Source organism: Colletotrichum paranaense (assembly GCF_030867605.1).
Source record: "Colletotrichum paranaense strain IMI 384185 chromosome Unknown Scaffold_4.1, whole genome shotgun sequence".
In the NCBI taxonomy this organism is placed as follows: domain Eukaryota; kingdom Fungi; phylum Ascomycota; class Sordariomycetes; order Glomerellales; family Glomerellaceae; genus Colletotrichum; species Colletotrichum paranaense.
In genome coordinates, this window is record NW_026848962.1 from 3,032,893 (window position 1) to 3,050,130 (window position 17,238).

A 17,238-nucleotide genomic window follows, 5' to 3' on the forward strand; every position below is an offset into this window, starting at 1 on the left:
TGCGTCTGGCAGTGTATAATATCGCAGAAACCGAGCACGTGTGCCATTTCTCACTGCCTCAGCGTGGATCCTGGAGGGGCCTGAAATTCTCGACGGCCGTGTCCGTTTTGCCAGAGCTCCCTTCCTACCTACTTTTCAATAGCCGCAGCCGTCACCAGCAGTACGTCGACAACATGTACCAAAAAAACATGTACATGGCCTCAAGGAACACCCGTGGAGTCCACCTCCCACCCACACATGCGCTTGATTCGCTTCCCCCCAAAGCCAAGTCTTCAGATCGCCGGCCAATGACGGCTCGCACACGAACCACGTTTTCCTCTCGATATGCCAAGGACAAGGCTGAGAGAGGCACAACAGCACACTGCCAAAAACTCGGGGCGTTGAACTGTTGGAAAATTCCTGTCTCTATTTTTTTCGGCACAAAATCACAACCTCTTCCACACCTGGATCCGAGATTTTCCATTCGACACTATTCATTTTTCGGTCCTACTTAATCCTCTCTCTTCTCGAGAAATTGGCCGGTCTAGCGAAGCCCTATACGGCTTAATGGACTTCCAATTTCACCGAGACGTGCCGTTGAGGGGTAGTGCTCAAGGGCGACAAGTACCGTTCAGAACCCTACTCTGGCCATCTCCTCTAGCTGGCTTTCGCCAAATCATTTTGGGTACGAAGGAAAAGGCCCTCTCAGCTCTAACTGATTGGGATGTTTCAAGCCCAGACTTGCAGCAGCAGGAGCTCCAGCAACCTGCATCAATACGGAACCAGCCGGAGTGGTGGGCAGAAAAACCACATCAGAACTTCCCCGTCCAATCAAGATGGTGCGGGGCACATCAACCCGCGAGGGGGGCATCCAACTCATAGCGGCTACTTCTCGCTCTTTCGCTTCGCTCCACAAACTGTTGGCGAGTCCAACGACCCAGAAAGCGGGTGATGCGATACATTCCCAGCCCGCTGTTATTGATGGGTTTCTCAACTTATATTGTAAACCCTTGCGAATCAAAATGCTTGTTTTTTTGGTCGGATATAGGGGCCAATCAGCAAAAGACTATCAAAGCCCGAGGATGGGGACGGGATGGGGTTCCAGAGGTCATCGTGGGGCATAAACACTGTCAATTTGGGCATGGGCTCCTTTGAATCATCTCGTCTGTGAGCCAGAACCAGCAGTTGAAGGACGCTACTCACTAATACGCCTGGGCCTTTCTACCGCCTCGGATCGGTTATATCACGATACGACTGCTCGGGAATGGGACGGCAGCATGGCGGGGCATATCAGCTGCATGCTACCTTACCTTGACATGTTTGCATCCGCAGGCCATCCTGAACCTAGGCAACCTGGCAAGCGGCCATGCTGGAAAAGGCCGCGGCCCCCATCCCCATCCGCTGCTTGCCGCATCGCGAACGACAGCCATATTCACAACGTACGCATACGTCAGAGACCGATCGCCCATACTAGGGTCTTTTGCGAGTATCACATCCCGTATGCTTCATATGCTTCGGGGTCTTCTTACCCGTACATCATCATCACGCCTCTCTCTATGCAAGATCCGCGTGACCTTCCTGTTTCTATGTGTTCCAACTTCCAACTCACACCAACGCCAAGTCGGCAAATCGGCCTAGTTTCTAGGCGACAACATGAAATCCGACTCTGGTATTCTTCAACAATGAGGGAGGAACTTGGGCAACAGCAACACAATTGCGGGATAATTTCAATTTAGATGTCCTAACTAAAGGTACGTTTCCTAGTGAAATGGAAAGGGGGAATCATGAAAATCCCAGGTTCGCCATGCCTCCCGAGACCCCCCCCCCCTGGTTTGCCAGGCTGTCTTCGTCGTGTCGCTCAAGCCATGGCGTGGGGGGTTTTGGAGATCTGAAAATGAAAGTAGTGTATCAACGCAAAAGCCACCCTTACTTCCTCAGATCACAACAGCCAAGCCTCGCTCTGGAGGTTCAAAATCTCAATTCTTCTTGGCGTCAGCACCAGCCGTCTCGCCGCTCTTGGACTCGACGAGGCTATCCGCCATAGCCTCGGCTGCGGCCTTCTTGAGCCTTTCGCTGTCCTCCGAGCTGGCGCCGGCATCCTTGGTAGTAGTATCCTTGCTGGTGGACGCGGCCTTCTCCTTTGCCTCCCGCTCGTCTTCGCTGTCGCCCAGGCTGAAGGGGTCGTTGTCGCTGATGGGGTTCGGGTCGACCGTCGACAGGGGCTGCCACTTGCTGGCCTTTGCCTTTGAACCGGACAGGTCTTCGGCGGAGCGTCTGGGCGACGAGCCGTACACGTCGATCTCCTCGGCGCCTTCCCTGAAGGCCACCTTGCGGCCGTCGTGGGGCTTGGGCGACTTTGAGGGTGGAGGGGGCTTGTAGAGGTCAGGGTTTGACAGAGGTCTGTTGTTATCGCGGAGAGGCGCTGGGTCCCATTGTTAGATCGTGCGGGATAGCAACAGTGCCAAAGGGGGGATGTAGCCGCGAAAAGGGGCATCGGGACTTACTTCCGTCGGCGGTGAACTTCATACCCGCGAAGTCGTCGCTGAGCACCTGAGGATCGGCGTCGTATCTCTCGTAGTCGCCGCTCCGACGGCTCGACTCGCCGGGTCGTCGGGCGCCATACTGGCCCTGGCCCTGGCCTTGACCCGGCCGCTGGTGACTGGATTCATCCTCGTCGGCAAACTCCTCGTCAAACCTCTTCTTCATTGTGGTGATCCAGCTATTGACCTTGCCCTGCGTCTCCACGAACCCCTTTCGGAGCTTCTCCTGAATCACCGGCAACTCATCGTCAAAGAAGTTGGGTTCGCGGTCCTCAGCGTTCGGTCTGGGCTCGAGGCCGGTCTGCTGCCTCCTCACACGGCCGCCGCCACCGCCGGGGCTCCGGTTAGAGGTTCTAGCTTCGTAACTTCCGACATTGTCAAAATGCTCCGCCAGCTGTCGTGCGTAGAGCTCGTCGGCTTCGAGCTGGGACAGCTGCGCGCCGCCCTGGGGGCGGGGAGGCTGGGGAGGGGGTTGTTCGTCGGTTGTCTCGTGCTGGGCCGCATCGGGATCAGTCATTTCTATATCGGGGCCCTGTCAGTAATGGAACTTTGTTGGCGGTTTTTGGGTAAGTGATGGGGGGTCACGCGACACATACCCAAGAGGGCATTGAAAGCCGGATCAATCTTTCCGCCGCTGGCTCTCAGGACCGCCTTAACGACGGAGATGTCGATGCTAGGGAAGGCCTCCTTCAAGATGTCCTCCGTCTTCTGCGTCTCGCCGGAGGGTCTCGGGGGCTTTGGTGGGGCCGCTTCGGCGGCGACGGGTGTCGAGGAGGTCATGTTGGACGAGGTGGTGTTGGTGTTGGTGGTCTTGGTGGTAGCCTGAGATGTAGTAGGAGCCTCACCGCCGAGAACACCTGTTTCCTGGATGTCTTCGTCGTCGGACAGATCCAGGGGTCGGACTGTTGTAGGCGACTCGGGCCCGCTCGAGGAAGTAAGCTTGTTCTGTGGAAAAAGAGATGAGGGTGTCAGTCTCTCTCTTGACAGGGTACATGTGCATGAAGTTTGGGCTCGTTTCGGGGGACGGGATATATGCGCACTGTTTCGATGGGGGCAGACATGACTACTGTTCGGTCGCTCTCCAGTACTTCTTCTCTCCTTGGGAGAGAGTTCGTCTCGGTGCAAGATGAAGGTCCCCAGCAAAAGAAAAGGAGTAGCTAGCAGGCAAGTCTGCTGAAGGATGGAGGGGGGGTAATTTGCTTGCTTTCGCGAGATTGTTAGGTGCAAGGACGTTGCGGAATGCGCGCGCCCGGACGGAGGGGTTGGAGACTGGAGGGTACCTTAGCTGGCGAGATGACATTAAAGTGGGTTACGAAGCTGATGACGCCGCGCCTCCTTTGGGGAACTGGGAACTTCTAGGCGCCAGCTTGAGCTTAATGCTAAGCCACAATCCTACCGCCACACTTGTCGTCAAATTGTACCAAGTGATCCTGACAGCTTCTTTTTCATCACGATAACCCCTCCCGCTGCTCCTTTAGTTGCCTAAAATACCCTTGAAGTAGACAAGATACAAGAAGCATCAAAGAACGTTGTAGACCAAGTCATTTAGGTACATGGGCGATAAAAAGATGGAAAGGGAGACTTTAGATGCTGAGCGGCGTATTATTATGTCAGCTGTTTGACAATGTAGGTTGAAGCTTATGGTGGGATGCAACCAGAGAGCGCCATCTGGTCCCAGCTGGCGACACTCTGACCGGCCAAAATTGCAACGTTCAATGTCGACAACCACTTGCAAACGAGGCCAATCGTGAGGCCAAACCACACTTACAAGAAAAGCTGGCAGTCAAAATGAGGTATACAAGGTGACAGACCTATTGTCTTACAATATCTCTCATATCTTGATGATTGATGTAAGGTCAGTTGCCAGTATTTGAAGGTAAAATCGCCAAATTGAATAAACATTACCCATTTCTAACACATAAACAGTCTCTAGTCAATAGCCAAAAGGTTCTCACCAAACCATGGCAGACTTCGATCTCAACTCGGCCTTCATCCCGGCCCTGCACAAGCCGTCGGCCCTCCTCCCCATCGCAAAGCACCGCCAGGCCCTTCTTTATCTCATCGAGACCAAGCAGGTCACCATCGTCGTCGGCCAGACCGGCTCCGGCAAGACCACGCAGATCCCCCAGTTCCTCGAAGCCGCGGGATGGTGCGCAGACGGCAAGGTCATCGGCATCACGCAGCCGCGCCGCGTGGCGGCGACGACGGTCGCGCTCCGCGTCGCCGAGGAGGTTGGCTGTGAGATTGGCCAGCAGGTCGGCTACGCTATCCGGTTCGAGGACAACACCTCGGCGCAGACGCGCATCAAGTTCATGACGGACGGGCTGCTCATCAGGGAAGCACTTGTTGACCCCTTGCTGACGCGGTACTCTGTCATCATGGTAGACGAAGCCCACGAACGTTCCATCAGCACTGATATCCTCCTGGGACTACTCAAGAAGATTCTCAAGAAGAGGCCTGAGCTGCGCATCATCATTAGCAGTGCAACACTACAGGCTGAGGAGTTCTTAAAGTTCTTCACGACCTCTCCGGGGGACGAGCAGAAGAAGACGGTCACCGCTCCGGAGGACAAGGATGGAAAGGCCGATGCCGCTGACGACAACGAAAAGGGTGCAATTATTAGCTTGGAGGGCAGAGCACATCACGTCGACGTCCTCTATCTAGAATCACCAACAGAGGACTACGTCGAAAAGGCAATCTCCACAGTCTTCGACATACACACGACAGAGTCCGAAGGCGACATACTCGTCTTCCTCACAGGCCGTGAAGAAATCGACAACGCCATCCAAGCCGTTGCCGACCGCCTGCTCGACCCGAACCAACCTCGCGGCCAGCAGACACTACAAGCGCTGCCCCTATACGCGGGTCTCTCGACAGAGCAACAAATGTACGTCTTTGATAAGCCTCCCGAGGGCACGCGCAAGGTCGTCTTCGCCACCAACATGGCCGAGGCCTCCATCACAATCGACGGCATCGTCTACGTAATCGACACGGGCTTCGCCAAGCTGCGCGCCTACAACCCGCGGACGGGCATCGAGACCCTCACCTCGACCGCCATCTCAAAGGCCTCGGCGTCCCAGCGCGCCGGCCGCGCGGGACGCACCCGACCGGGCAAATGCTTCCGGCTCTACACGGAAGACGCCTACCTCGCCCTCCCCGAGGTCACCGTCCCCGAGATGCAGCGCTCCAACCTGGCGCCCTTTATCCTGCAACTCAAAGCCCTCGGCATCGACAACGTCCTGCGCTTCAACTTCCTCAGCCCGCCGCCGGCAGAGCTCATGGCCAAAGCCCTGGAGCTCCTCTACTCCCTGGGCGCCCTCGACGACTACGCCAAGCTGACGAAGCCGCTGGGCTACCGCATGGCTGAACTGGCCGTCGAGCCGATGATGGCAAAAACTCTGCTCGGCGCGCAGTCGTTTGGGTGCCTGAGCGAGATGCTCACCATCGCGGCCATGACGAGCGCCGGCGGAAACAACGTCTGGTTCCACCACGACGGCGAGAGGCAACAGATGGAGCTGTCGCGGCGCAAGTTCGCCGCCGACGAGGGCGACCACCTGACGCTGCTCAACGCCTACCAGGCCTTTGTGACAAAGGGCAGGAAGGAGTCAAAGTTCTGTCGGGACCACAACCTCAACTTCAAGACCATGACCAGGGCCGTCAGCATACGGGGCCAGCTGAAGCGGTACCTCGAAAAGTTCGGCATCGCCGCCGACAATGAGCAGCAGCAGCAGCAGTCCTTCGGCCCCGCGGGCTCACGGCAGCAGCATCAACAAAAGCACGACAACTCCACAAAGGCGGAGCAGATCCGGCGGTGCCTCACGACGGGCTACTTTGCGCACGCGGCGAGGATGCAACCGGACGGCACGTTCCGCAACGTCTCGGGCGAGACGACGCTCCACGCGCACCCCAGCTCCCTCATGTTCAACCGCAAGGCCGACTGGGTCATCTTCCACGAGGTCATGGAGACGGCCAACAAGATATTCATACGGGACATTACAAAAATCGAAAAGAATTGGCTGGTGGAGTACGCGCCCGAGTTCTACCAGCTGTCGGACAGTTCGGCGCGGCGGGCTCGCGACGAGGCTGAGGCTGAAACGCTATGAACAAGGAGAAAAGAGCCCACGGGTATCCGTAAAGGGAGGATACTAGAATCACTGAATGGGATGTGAAGCTGGGGAGCAGTAGGAAGGGGGGAAGGGGCCCTTGTTTCTGTGGTACGAGGGCTGCGGAGGGCGAGATGAGACGAGATTAAGGCGACGGGGGTTCCGATGAGGCTGGGCAGTTGAGGTCTTGAAGAAGCGAAGATTCTGCCGTTTTATTTTGTAACCAGGACACTGAGCTATGCAGCCTATGTCAGGTTGGCAGAGCCTCACAGGGGCGGACATGAGGTTATTGCAACTTTCAGACTTATTCCTTGGCGGTGGAAACTTTGGACCATTGCCAATATCCGTACAGAAAACGGGAAGCAAGGTAGAATATCCGCACTGCGTATTCGTACAAAGCCAGGACATTGAACTCACACGATTCAAGACTTAATAGTGTGCTGCGGCAGATATTTACAATTATTAGCACCTGGCGCAGGACCGTGTCGATACCGCTGTCCTTGATACAGCGGGCCGAGTGCAACCGTCGGACAGTGTCTACTATCCGTACAAGTTTATGGTGGCGTTGCAGGGCTCGAAATTGACCCGTTGGCCATAGAGTCTATGTGGAGTGTCCTACAGTCTGGAGTCAGCGTATCCGTACTCCGTAGAGATAACGATATCGATATACGGCGTACGGATAGCACATCTACATAATCAGTGGGTGATGTAAAGTTTGTGCAAGGAATCACAACTTTATGAAATGCATCTGTACAGTTGCCGATTATACGCCCTTTATACGAGCGTTGCAGACTGTCGTGATAGCGGTCGACCACCAGGCATTGTGATTGGCAGCAAATCTAGAGCACACCAAGAGGACGGGGCCGATCAAGATTTCTCGGCCAATGACCAAGCTTTGGAGGATCCATCGAGATTAGCTTAATTACTCGACTGGGGGCAATGCCAATTGTGATTTGGGCTTTTTGACTGGTTCGCCAAGCCAGCAATGGGATTGACTTTTTCTCATCCTCATCAGCAGCGGCTGGTCTAGCCAATCTTGCCAGTTCAGAGCCGCCTCAACCCCTGAGTCTTGGATCGAGGGAATTCGACGACGTTGTTGGACACCTGGACAACTCGTGTGGCTTCATTGTTCTCGCACTCATATGAGGTGACATTGTCTTGTCGGGTGGCACGTGAGACGAGACATACGTCTATGCTTGTTTCTCCGGAGACATGCTTACGTAGACATGCAGGCGGAATGCTTCTGTCTCTCTTCAAATAGAAGAACCCGGCGGGGACATTGGAACGTCGGTGGAATCAGGGACTGTCTTGCAAAAGGGGATGAGCACTCCCCTCTTTTCTTGGCATTGGCACCGCTGCTGGTAGTCTGGTAGCTGCACCGGCCAGAAACCCGATGACGGCTACTCTCGAGTCTCGGACGATAGAGCCGGACGAGAACACATCCAGCTGATTAGCAACAGGCCAACAGCCATGGCAGACACCTGGCTCGAATTCCCAAGGAACGGGACTGGCGCTGCAATGCATCGCGATGACATGCGACTCAGATCCCCCTCGATTATCGGTGCCGGCGGGAAAGGATACCAGATGCGATGCGCTGAGCCGGACAACTGCCGCATCTCTTTTTCTTACCGGCCCCTTAACCCGGCCCTCCGTTGTCGCTGCATGGATCCCCCGTAAAAGGGGAGAGGTGCGACGCGGCGACCGCATGATGCGAAGCTGGGAGGTCCTGGGTTAAGAGGGGAGCCTTTGTTTCCCTGTTTCTCTCTGATTTGAACGGAGGTGTTTACCCTGGAAAGAGGTGAGTGATCGTCGCTGGAGGTGCTACTGGGATTGCCCACCCCCACCCAGAGCCGAAATGACGGCTCGAGATGCCGCGTTGGTGTTGTTGTTGTTGGACTCGCTGGCAATGCTACCGCTACCGTCTGCGTTTTGGTAAGCTCAGCCTGTTGTACAATGCGCTTGTCTACCCGGTGTTGCATGCAGAAACGCTGATTAGAGATGAGAAGCCGTGCGCGCGATTTAGTACGATGATGTGCGGATGCACTGTAAGACAAACTCCGATAAGAGACGCGCAAGTCAGGAGTTGCGTCGCACCGTTCAATACCATCAGCTAAGTATAGGCAGGCAGAGGCTTTTGGGGTTGCAAGCCTATCTATGCCTTTCGTAGGATGGTTTGGTTGATACTCCAGAGGCATACTCCATACGCGTTGAGTGGTACATTTGGGAGTTGGACCAAAAGAGGTAAGCTGCAATGGGTAGTCGGCACGTCAAGAGAAGAGAGGCATAAACTGGCGTGGATCGCGAACGCGCCAGCGGGGGAGCACGGTGGAGAGCGGGCGGGAGCTCAGCCTCCTCGATGAGGTTATCAGGAGAGGTTCACCTTAACCCCGGGAGTGCCCGCCTGCCAGGCTGTGACCGTTGACGACCTCATTCCATGTCCAAGAATTGTAACTTGTCGCCGGCGTCGTCACCGTCCGGCAACCCCTTGGTAAAACCCGGGACCTGACTTCCAAGAGGAGAGACAAAGACCCGACGCAGCTTCAGGTAACGGCTCCAATTTCGGTAGAGACTTGGGCTGGGTCTGGGGGTTGGGTGTAGTTTCGCCGGCGAGACAGCCTGGGCTCGAGTGTCGGCGGAGTCTCCCGATAAGTCTTGTCGACAGATTGGCTTGTGCCCCTGATGTTGGGTGCATAAGAAAACAACAAGATGGACAGCGTATTCATAAGAGTAGATATGAACGGATGCTGGGGATGTCTGAGACCAGTCTGGATCCAGAAACAGCGGCCGAGGATCTAGAAGCCACTGAAGCCACTAGTTCGACGGGAAGATTAGCGCTGCAAGCCTGCGGTGTGGTTGTGCATGTACTTCTACCGCCTGCGCGGGCGGAGGTGGACAAGTCGCAGAGTGAGGCCAGAGCATCTTGTCCGTCTGCTGCTTTGCCATATCTTTTGTCCCATTGAATTTTTTTGTCGGTCAGAATTGAGGTGGTGACAGTGTGAAGAAATCGACTCCTTGTTCGGACGAAACACCAAACATCGAAGTGTTGGGATGAAGCTGAGTAGGATATGGCGGGTGTTTGGGTGGAAATCGACCGTAAGAAGGGCAATCTTTTGCACGGTGTCTGTTGACCGTGCTGCTTCTGCTGACTGATGTTTGTTCACCGTCCCATCCATCCAATGTGATGCCATCTGATGAACGATCTCCACCCGTTGGAGCTTTCCAAGGTCGAGGAGGGGCGCGTTCCTGCAGCAAATCCCTGCGCTAGACGAGGGAAGACCCTGTAGGACCATGCGCTTGTATCGATTTTAGTGCAACGCTCTTGGGATGGCACAGCCGGCATCAGCCAGTCAGCGGTCGCCCGTACCTGACTTGCGGCTGCTTGAGGGAACGGTTGGGTGTGGACAGCGCGGGTAGGAAGCCAATGGCGCGAGTTGATAGTATTCATGGAGATGTGGTAGCGGCGGTATGCAGTGTTGCAGACCAGAATAGAACCAAATGTTAAGAGGAAGGCCGTCAGAAGCTCAATGGAGGTCCGAAGCGAATAACAATTATGTTGCCATATGAAAAGGCGATAGATACTCCTCCGTGGCCGTACGGATGAGAAGAGAGAGATGGAAGAAAACGAAGAAGACGCAGAGGATTCGCGCTGCGTACACTAATCGTGCCGTGCTGCCCTCTGCGGGCTCGGACCAGGGGTGGTAAAAGTCGCGCCAGCCCCGGCTCATTTGAGGAAATTGCTTTTCATTCGCCCGTTTCCACAAAAAACGGTTCTTTCCAACCCCGGCCCATCACCCTGGGACTTTCCCAGGTCGACAGGCACCACCCCCCTTTTCATAGCGGGTACGTACTGGGTAGTTTGTGTACGTACCGTGGGTACCGTCCGACCACAGTCCAGTGGTTCCTCCTCCTGAGTTTCTCACCCCCAATCTTTTTATTCGTTTTTCGTGTGCTACTGAACTTATTGAACTCCATTCGATCCAATGGTAGCACTCGCTCTCGTGTCTGGCGGTAGGACGGCGCGGGATGTCCACGATGGGTCTAGCTGTTGTCATCCCGGCCATCTTACAAGGTCCAGGCTCACGGTCATGGGTCAATGTTCAAGGTTCTCTCTTTCTCTGGCCCTCCTCTCCATGGTGTACATACAAGTAAGGAGCCAGCAAGGAGCCGTCAGCAAAGGAGCAGAGGAGCAAAGGAACAGCAGTAAGAGTGAGCTGTCCAGGTCTAGGTCTAGGTCCAGGTACAGGTCCATGTACAGGTCCAGGTCAAGGCTGCGTGCAAGAGTCGTTGTCTCGTTGGTCCGTTGCTGCTCAATCTCCTCCTCCCCGTCCGCTCGTTGGCTCGTTTCGCTTCGCTTCGCTTGACCTGCAGCCTGTCGCTGCTTGCTGCTGTGGACTGTGGACTGTGGACTCAGGACTGTGGTGGCTCGTCTCCGTCTTCTTTCGCTCCCACTCTCGGATCTCCTTCTCGCCTCTCTTTTGCTCGCCCTCACCCCCAAAAGGGACTTACTCTCGTTCCTCTTTCCTTCCGTCCCTACTCCCCCCCATCGTCGGTCGTTACTCTGATCTTCCGAGGCCAGTGACATCCGCCGACTTTCCACTTTCCACAATCCTCTCTCTGCCTGCCAGCGGGCTCGTCACTCTTTTTTAGGAACATCGTGGATTGTGTGAATGGATCACCGGATCTGACCGACCCGTCAAACTCACTCCAAAGTCGTTCTTTACTCAACACAACAAAACCCCAAACCCAGAATTCCACCGACCGAATATTTTCGGTGGTAGTCACTCTTTTTGTATACAGCATCCCGCCCAGGCGTTCGGAACCGTTCACTTCGCACGAGATTCGATTCAAAACTCGAATCCTTCGACCACTTGCTTTGGTGCCTTGACATTCAACCAATTGTCCCAACCATCCCCTCGAAATCCGTCCCGACTCCCCGATACGATCTTTGGTCCGGTAATGGTGGCATAGTGGTAATTTCAATCAGTGAAGGAAGGAGAAATTCTCGAGGTCAACCGTCGACCTGAAAGAGAGAACCGGTTATCAGTGGAGAGTTGCTTCAAGGTACCACGGTATCTTTCTGTCGAAACCGCCCAATTTCAAAATGGCTTCATTCAACGCCAATGGCTACGTGATGGCCTCCCGAATTCCCATCCGGGACGTCCAGCCGGTCAACAACGAGCGATCTGTCGCGCCCCTCCGAATCGTCTCTCGTATCATTGGAACTAGAGAAACCTGTACCGGCTCAGCCAGTCAGTGTGAGAAGCCAGTCGACCCTTCTACCCTCACATTGCCCATCACTCTTGGCGTCACGTAGGTCTTAACGAGTTCTCGAGTAGGGTATGTGTACGAATGTGCTGACTGTTCCTAGGATCCCCATCGTCGGCGCTTTGTGTTTGCTGTTCTACTTCCACCGAAGAAATGTCAAGAGGCAAAAACAGGAGGATGCGACTGATCCCAACCGAGGCCTGGACTTCGGACTTGGCGAGACCAGTTCTGATAAGGGTGGAAAAGGAAAGCGCAAGAGCATGATGTTCCGTGAGAAGGGAATGGGCCTCGACACGAAGCATCGTCAACTGTCTATGGACATGAACCTGGACAGCCCCTACCTTCTTCCCCCCGGTCTTCAGAGCTCGCGTGAGTCTCTGCACTCTCTCGCGAGAACCCTCCACAGCGAGGCAGACCCCTACCGGCCCGTGGCTGGGTACACCGGCAGCGATGTCGGTTCCATCCGATCGTACAAGCCCGATGGTGCTTCCGTTTACACCAAATCGACGAGCCGACGCGGTTCCGCCATGACTGGTCGCACCACGATGACCCAGAACACCTTGCCTCCTAGGCAAAACTCCCTCCCCAGGCCTCCTCCTGCGACGGCAGACCCCTTCGCCACGCCCAAGTCCAGGTCTGGCTCCCCCGCCCTCGAAATCATGACGACAAGTTCTCCCGTCGTCTTGTCCCCCACCTCCCCGGTCATTCGAAGCCCGCTCATCGCTGAGCCTATTATTCCCAAGATCGAGACCATGCCGTACCCCGATGACAGAAACGGCGATTCCCTTCCTCAGATTCCCGACGTCCCGGAACCTGCCCCTGTCGCTCAAAGGGGACTTCCCAGCAACCCTCGTCCATCCGCCAAGAACCCGTCCATTCCCGAAGTTCAAGAGCTGGATAGCACGCCGGCCGCAGCCCCCGTTGGCCTTGGTCTCGACGACATGAACTTCCCCGCCCAGAAGAATGCTGCTCCCTCAACACTCCCGACTATTGTGCCCGAGGAAACGAATGCTTACGACCGCGAAAGCTATTACGACTATGACTTTGAGGATAGAGGCCGATCTCAGAGACGCTCTGTGGATATGAACGACAACCGCATGTCACGTGCACTTGGTGTTCCGGGTCAGGACGCCAAGAGGCTTTCAGTTGGCTTCCGACCCCTGCCTCCTGATGAGGTGACTGAGTCCGAGGACCCTGAAGAGCGTGCCAACAGAATCAGATCATTCTACAAGGAGTACTTCGACCCCGACAACCCGCACGCTGGCCAAGCCCCGCCTCCCATGCCTCAAGGACCTCGCGGACCCCCCAGAGGACCTCCTCCTGGCGGCCCTCAATACTATGAGGACTACGACCCGAGCTACAACGGTGGTCCCGGCGGCGATGCCTACTTCGATCCTGAGAGCAACTCGTTCGTCATGCCCTACGCTCAGCCCGTCACTCGTCGTGCAATGACGCCACCACCCAGCGGCTCCCGCTTCCGTGGCCCGCCTCCTCCCCGGGCTATGCATGGTTCCATGGGCGGTCGCATGGCCAGCCCCGGCCCCGGTGGCAGACGTCCTCCTCCTCGTGCCGGCTCGGCCATGTCCAGCCGCCTTGGACCTTCTCGACCGGGATCCGACATGTCCAGCCAGTACACTCCTCGGCCTGGCTCTTCAGTGTCCAACAGGACCGCTGGAGGTAGACCCAAGCCCAAGGGACCTCCCCCTGCCGACTTGACTACCATGCCCAACCCGTCCAAGCTCAAGGATGACTCCTTCTCCATCCTGAACCCTCTCGACTTCGCTCCTCCCGAGACCTTCTCTTCCCGCGCGCGTGGCCGTTCCCAGAGTCCGGCGGGTGAGAGACGCCCTTACGCAGCGCCTTCAATTCCTGTCCATTCCCCATTGGTTAGCAGCTTCGAAGAGATGCCTGCCATGCCCAGCCCGTAAGTTATCCCTTATAGACACTGGAAAGATGTAGAAGTCACTAACAGTTGGACAGTCACTTGCTGCGTAAATCCGGAACCTTCACTGGCCTCGACTTTGCTCCTCCCCGCAAGTTCAAGGACGGTGACAACATGAGCGATGCTGGTAGCATTCGTAGCAATCGTAGTGGTATCTCGGCTGTCCAACAGGCCGCGCTCCGCAGCGGTGCCGGCAGAGTCAGCCGCCTGCCCGGTGACACTGTTTTCACGCCAACGGCCCTCGATGACCAGCTCAAGCCACAATGGGGCATGCGTCCTTAAACGGCGAACGACGTTTTTCTGCTTGTTGATATCATTACTTTGACTTCCGCGTATTGATACGGCAGCGCCGAATCGACGGTCACGACTTTTGAGCCTATTCGCACGCACTGGGATTATCCATGTACATGAATTTGCGCGGACAAACAAAAAGAGGAGCCTTTCTACCCTTACCTTTATGGGATTTGGAATTTTGCATAACGGTGTTATTTCTTCTCGCATTTAGTAGCGATATACTGCTAATGTCTTTTTGTGTTGAAACCCTTTTTCTGTTTCGCTGCGTGGAGTATTTGGGTCACGACAAATAGTTTTTATTTTTTAAACCAGCCCTCTCCCTCAGCCTCATTTGGCAACATGGCGGGAGGGTTTGCATATAGAAAAAGGGCTCCGGGACATTGCTACCGTATGCCAACCATCAACAACTAGATGATGAATACTACAGAAAGTATACTGAGATTTGTGTCCCGTCTTGTGTTGCAAAGTGATGGTTTTCTCTTCCTGTACACGTGGGCTGTGATACGCATGTATGGCCTAACTCGAGGCATAGGAAGCCCCGTGACTACCATGACCTACTTCCATGATACTACACCACATGAGTGCTCACAAAGACACCGGCATATCAAAGTCCGAGGGCCTCGTAGGGTAGACAAGGCTACAGGGTAACCGTATGCCGTACGGAGAACCCTCCCCAAAAGGCATCGGTAGACCTGACGGCCTCCAATGCTCCGGCGCTTTGGAAATGATTTAAGCCTAATCACATCGTCAATCGGCGGATGCTAGGACACAATCAGATAGGACACAGCCGCCGCCACAGCCCCCACGGTGCAAACGGAAAGTTTTGTCGCAAGATAGAGCAGATGCCCCGGCGCCGCTTGGTCGGGCATGCGCTGGCCGGGGTATCGATTACCGAGGCAAGTCTAGTCTTGTCTAGTCAGAGTCTGACTGCATCTCGGTTCCAAGCAGTTCGATAAGGAATCACGAGATGTTCGTCTTTCGAGAAGGATGAATGCTCCGTCAGTAAGCAACGTACTGTACAACTGCCGTGCTGCGTACGGTTGTTTTCCTCTTGGAGACGAGTCAGCAATCAATAACCATCCGCAGCCCGTTCCCCTCCCGATTTTCGTATGGAAAAGCCAGCCCTTTGGCGCGCATACGGACACGACACTTGGCGTGCTTCGAGAAAAGACGGGATGGCAATCAGATGCTCTTCGAAAGCATCCGGAAAGAGCTTAATGGTAAAGTTATTTTTACATCGGACACTTGGATGGCTTGTGTGGAGCGGGAAGGCTCACGCTTGACCCAAGCTTACAGTCAGTGGCGTTTGCTCGAAGGAAGGGCACCCGTAAGCCAATGGGTGGAGGGGCTGGGTTGCTTTCTAAAATGTGGCATTTGGGAGCGCATAGCCATATGTGTGGCGGTTTTGGAGACGAGACCAGAGCTCGGGTAGCGTGGCTCCATGGTGGAAGCCAATTGAGCGCCGTTAAGCTAATCAAGTGTCAATCGGACAGATGTAAAATAGAAACAGGAGACAAAGAACGATCCCTTGAAGGGGCTCTTGTAGAGGGCGATTTGCTGTCTAGGATCCCTGGTTGCTAATTCGATGAGCCAAAAGGTGTCGGCACGGATCTGGCAAACAACATCGAGAGACTTTGAGTCTATGCAGGCGTTGCGCTACCTCGCCTCGTGCCGAATGTACGTTTCCGGCGAGGTGGCGTGAGAAAGAGCACATCGAAGGTTCTTTCTGTCGGTGAGAGAGTCCCGGCAGCTCGACGGCGCACACGGTGACGTGACACTACACAGGCCAGACACGCATAGTCGACTGCATTAAGGCAATCCGACCTACGGGTACCGGCATCGCCATCATCGGACTTGGTCCGAAGAAAGTTGTGTAGGAACGATTGAATCTAGTCGGCGAGGAGTCTCGTCGTCGAATTGAGGACAAAAGCCGAAGTCCGGATGTTGGGATGAAGTGATCCTGAGACCCTTTTGCAAAATGCTTTCCAAGGACAGAGGCTGAGAGGTCGACGAAGTTTGGGTCAATGCTCCGTGAGTGTGGAGGGAAGTGAGGGGAACATGACGTTGGTTGTTGTAGATCTTTTGCTTTCAAGAGCCCTGCCCGAACCGAGGGCATATTGTTCCTGTTGTTATTATGCCAATACGCCATGAGATCTTGACATCCTGGGGCCAACCTTGACAATGTATCCCGGCTGAAGTTTGCGGATGCTGAGCCAGGGTTGGGCACAATGGACGTCATGTGGAGGTATATGTGCCATTGAAGTCATAATAGCAGGCCATTACGATGACAGAGCCCGCCATACTGGCTATTACGACCGATTGCATTCGGACTCAAACTGCCTGAATACTCGCGCAAAGAAAGAAGGCGAGCATTGTGGCAGCGTCGATTTGAAGCTAAGAGGCTCTGAGTTGTGACCTGCAGACAGGCAGCGGTGGACTTGTTTGATCCGGACACTGGACTATGCAGCTTCGAGGCTTGTGTGACAAGCTTCCGGAGCGGTCTGGATGACAGAAGACTCTGACCACCAATGCTACAGAGAATTCAGGAGGGATGGAAACGTAACCTTTGGCCGAATAAGCTCGTGCCAACGGCATAGTGACGGAGAAACGACCGGTTGTTAGTCAGACATGCGTTATCGAAGAAAGCAGCCCTTGAAGCATCAGCAATGTCATGCCAGCTACCCTTTGCCAAGCCAGCATTCGAGCCTTTGTCGACTAAAGGTTGTTGTCCAGCTTCAGCCGGAAGGTTCAAGCTCTCCTCCGACGTGTGCTGCCACGATGGTTGTTAGCCGCCACAGGGCCGGCCGGGTGTGTTTTGACCCGGCCGGCTTTCGTTCGAAATCGTCCTGCCGCGCTTCGACAGCTGGCTGAGATGCATTCTGGCAGTCTGGTGCTTGGTCAAGCAGGCCAAACCCCCGCCGATCTGACCAACAGAAGCGCGCAATTGACGCCATACGGCCACCTTTGTAGATCGATGGGATCGCACAACAGATCGAATGCGGTGCTCGCCGAGAAAAAGGCACCGGCTGAGGATCAGCAGCCTCTATTTTGGGGGATACGAATGGCTCCACAGGTGCCGAGAAGCCTGTATCCGTAGAGGGAGGCAAACGCTCAG

The 17,238-nt window shown here is 55.2% G+C and overlaps 4 protein-coding genes across 4 annotated transcripts; 3 read left to right on the forward strand and 1 right to left on the reverse strand.

Annotated features, from left to right (window-relative positions):
* Window positions 1–1,955: 1,955 nt before the first annotated feature.
* Window positions 1,956–3,580, reverse strand: CPAR01_06023 (CUE domain-containing protein; the record flags this gene model as incomplete). The annotated part of the gene is made up of 4 exons (XM_060490297.1): window positions 1,956–2,401; window positions 2,484–3,038; window positions 3,116–3,464; window positions 3,560–3,580. 4 exons carry the CDS (start codon window positions 3,578–3,580, stop codon window positions 1,956–1,958), a joined length of 1,371 nt encoding a protein of 456 aa, XP_060351763.1.
* A 900-nt stretch (window positions 3,581–4,480) lies between these two features.
* On the forward strand, window positions 4,481–6,622 carry CPAR01_06024 (helicase associated domain-containing protein; the record flags this gene model as incomplete). The annotated part of the gene is made up of 1 exon (XM_060490298.1): window positions 4,481–6,622. One exon carries the CDS (start codon window positions 4,481–4,483, stop codon window positions 6,620–6,622), a length of 2,142 nt encoding a protein of 713 aa, XP_060351764.1.
* Window positions 6,623–8,470: 1,848 nt separating this feature from the next.
* On the forward strand, window positions 8,471–8,982 carry CPAR01_06025 (uncharacterized protein; the record flags this gene model as incomplete). Its single annotated transcript, XM_060490299.1, has 3 exons — window positions 8,471–8,554; window positions 8,646–8,667; window positions 8,747–8,982. Coding segments are annotated over 3 exons (342 nt in total), but the record flags the coding sequence as incomplete, so codon positions are not given.
* Window positions 8,983–11,723: 2,741 nt separating this feature from the next.
* CPAR01_06026 (uncharacterized protein) lies at window positions 11,724–14,111 on the forward strand (the record flags this gene model as incomplete). Its single annotated transcript, XM_060490300.1, has 3 exons — window positions 11,724–11,932; window positions 11,991–13,811; window positions 13,868–14,111. 3 exons carry the CDS (start codon window positions 11,724–11,726, stop codon window positions 14,109–14,111), a joined length of 2,274 nt encoding a protein of 757 aa, XP_060351766.1.
* Between the last annotated feature and the right edge of the window lie 3,127 nt (window positions 14,112–17,238).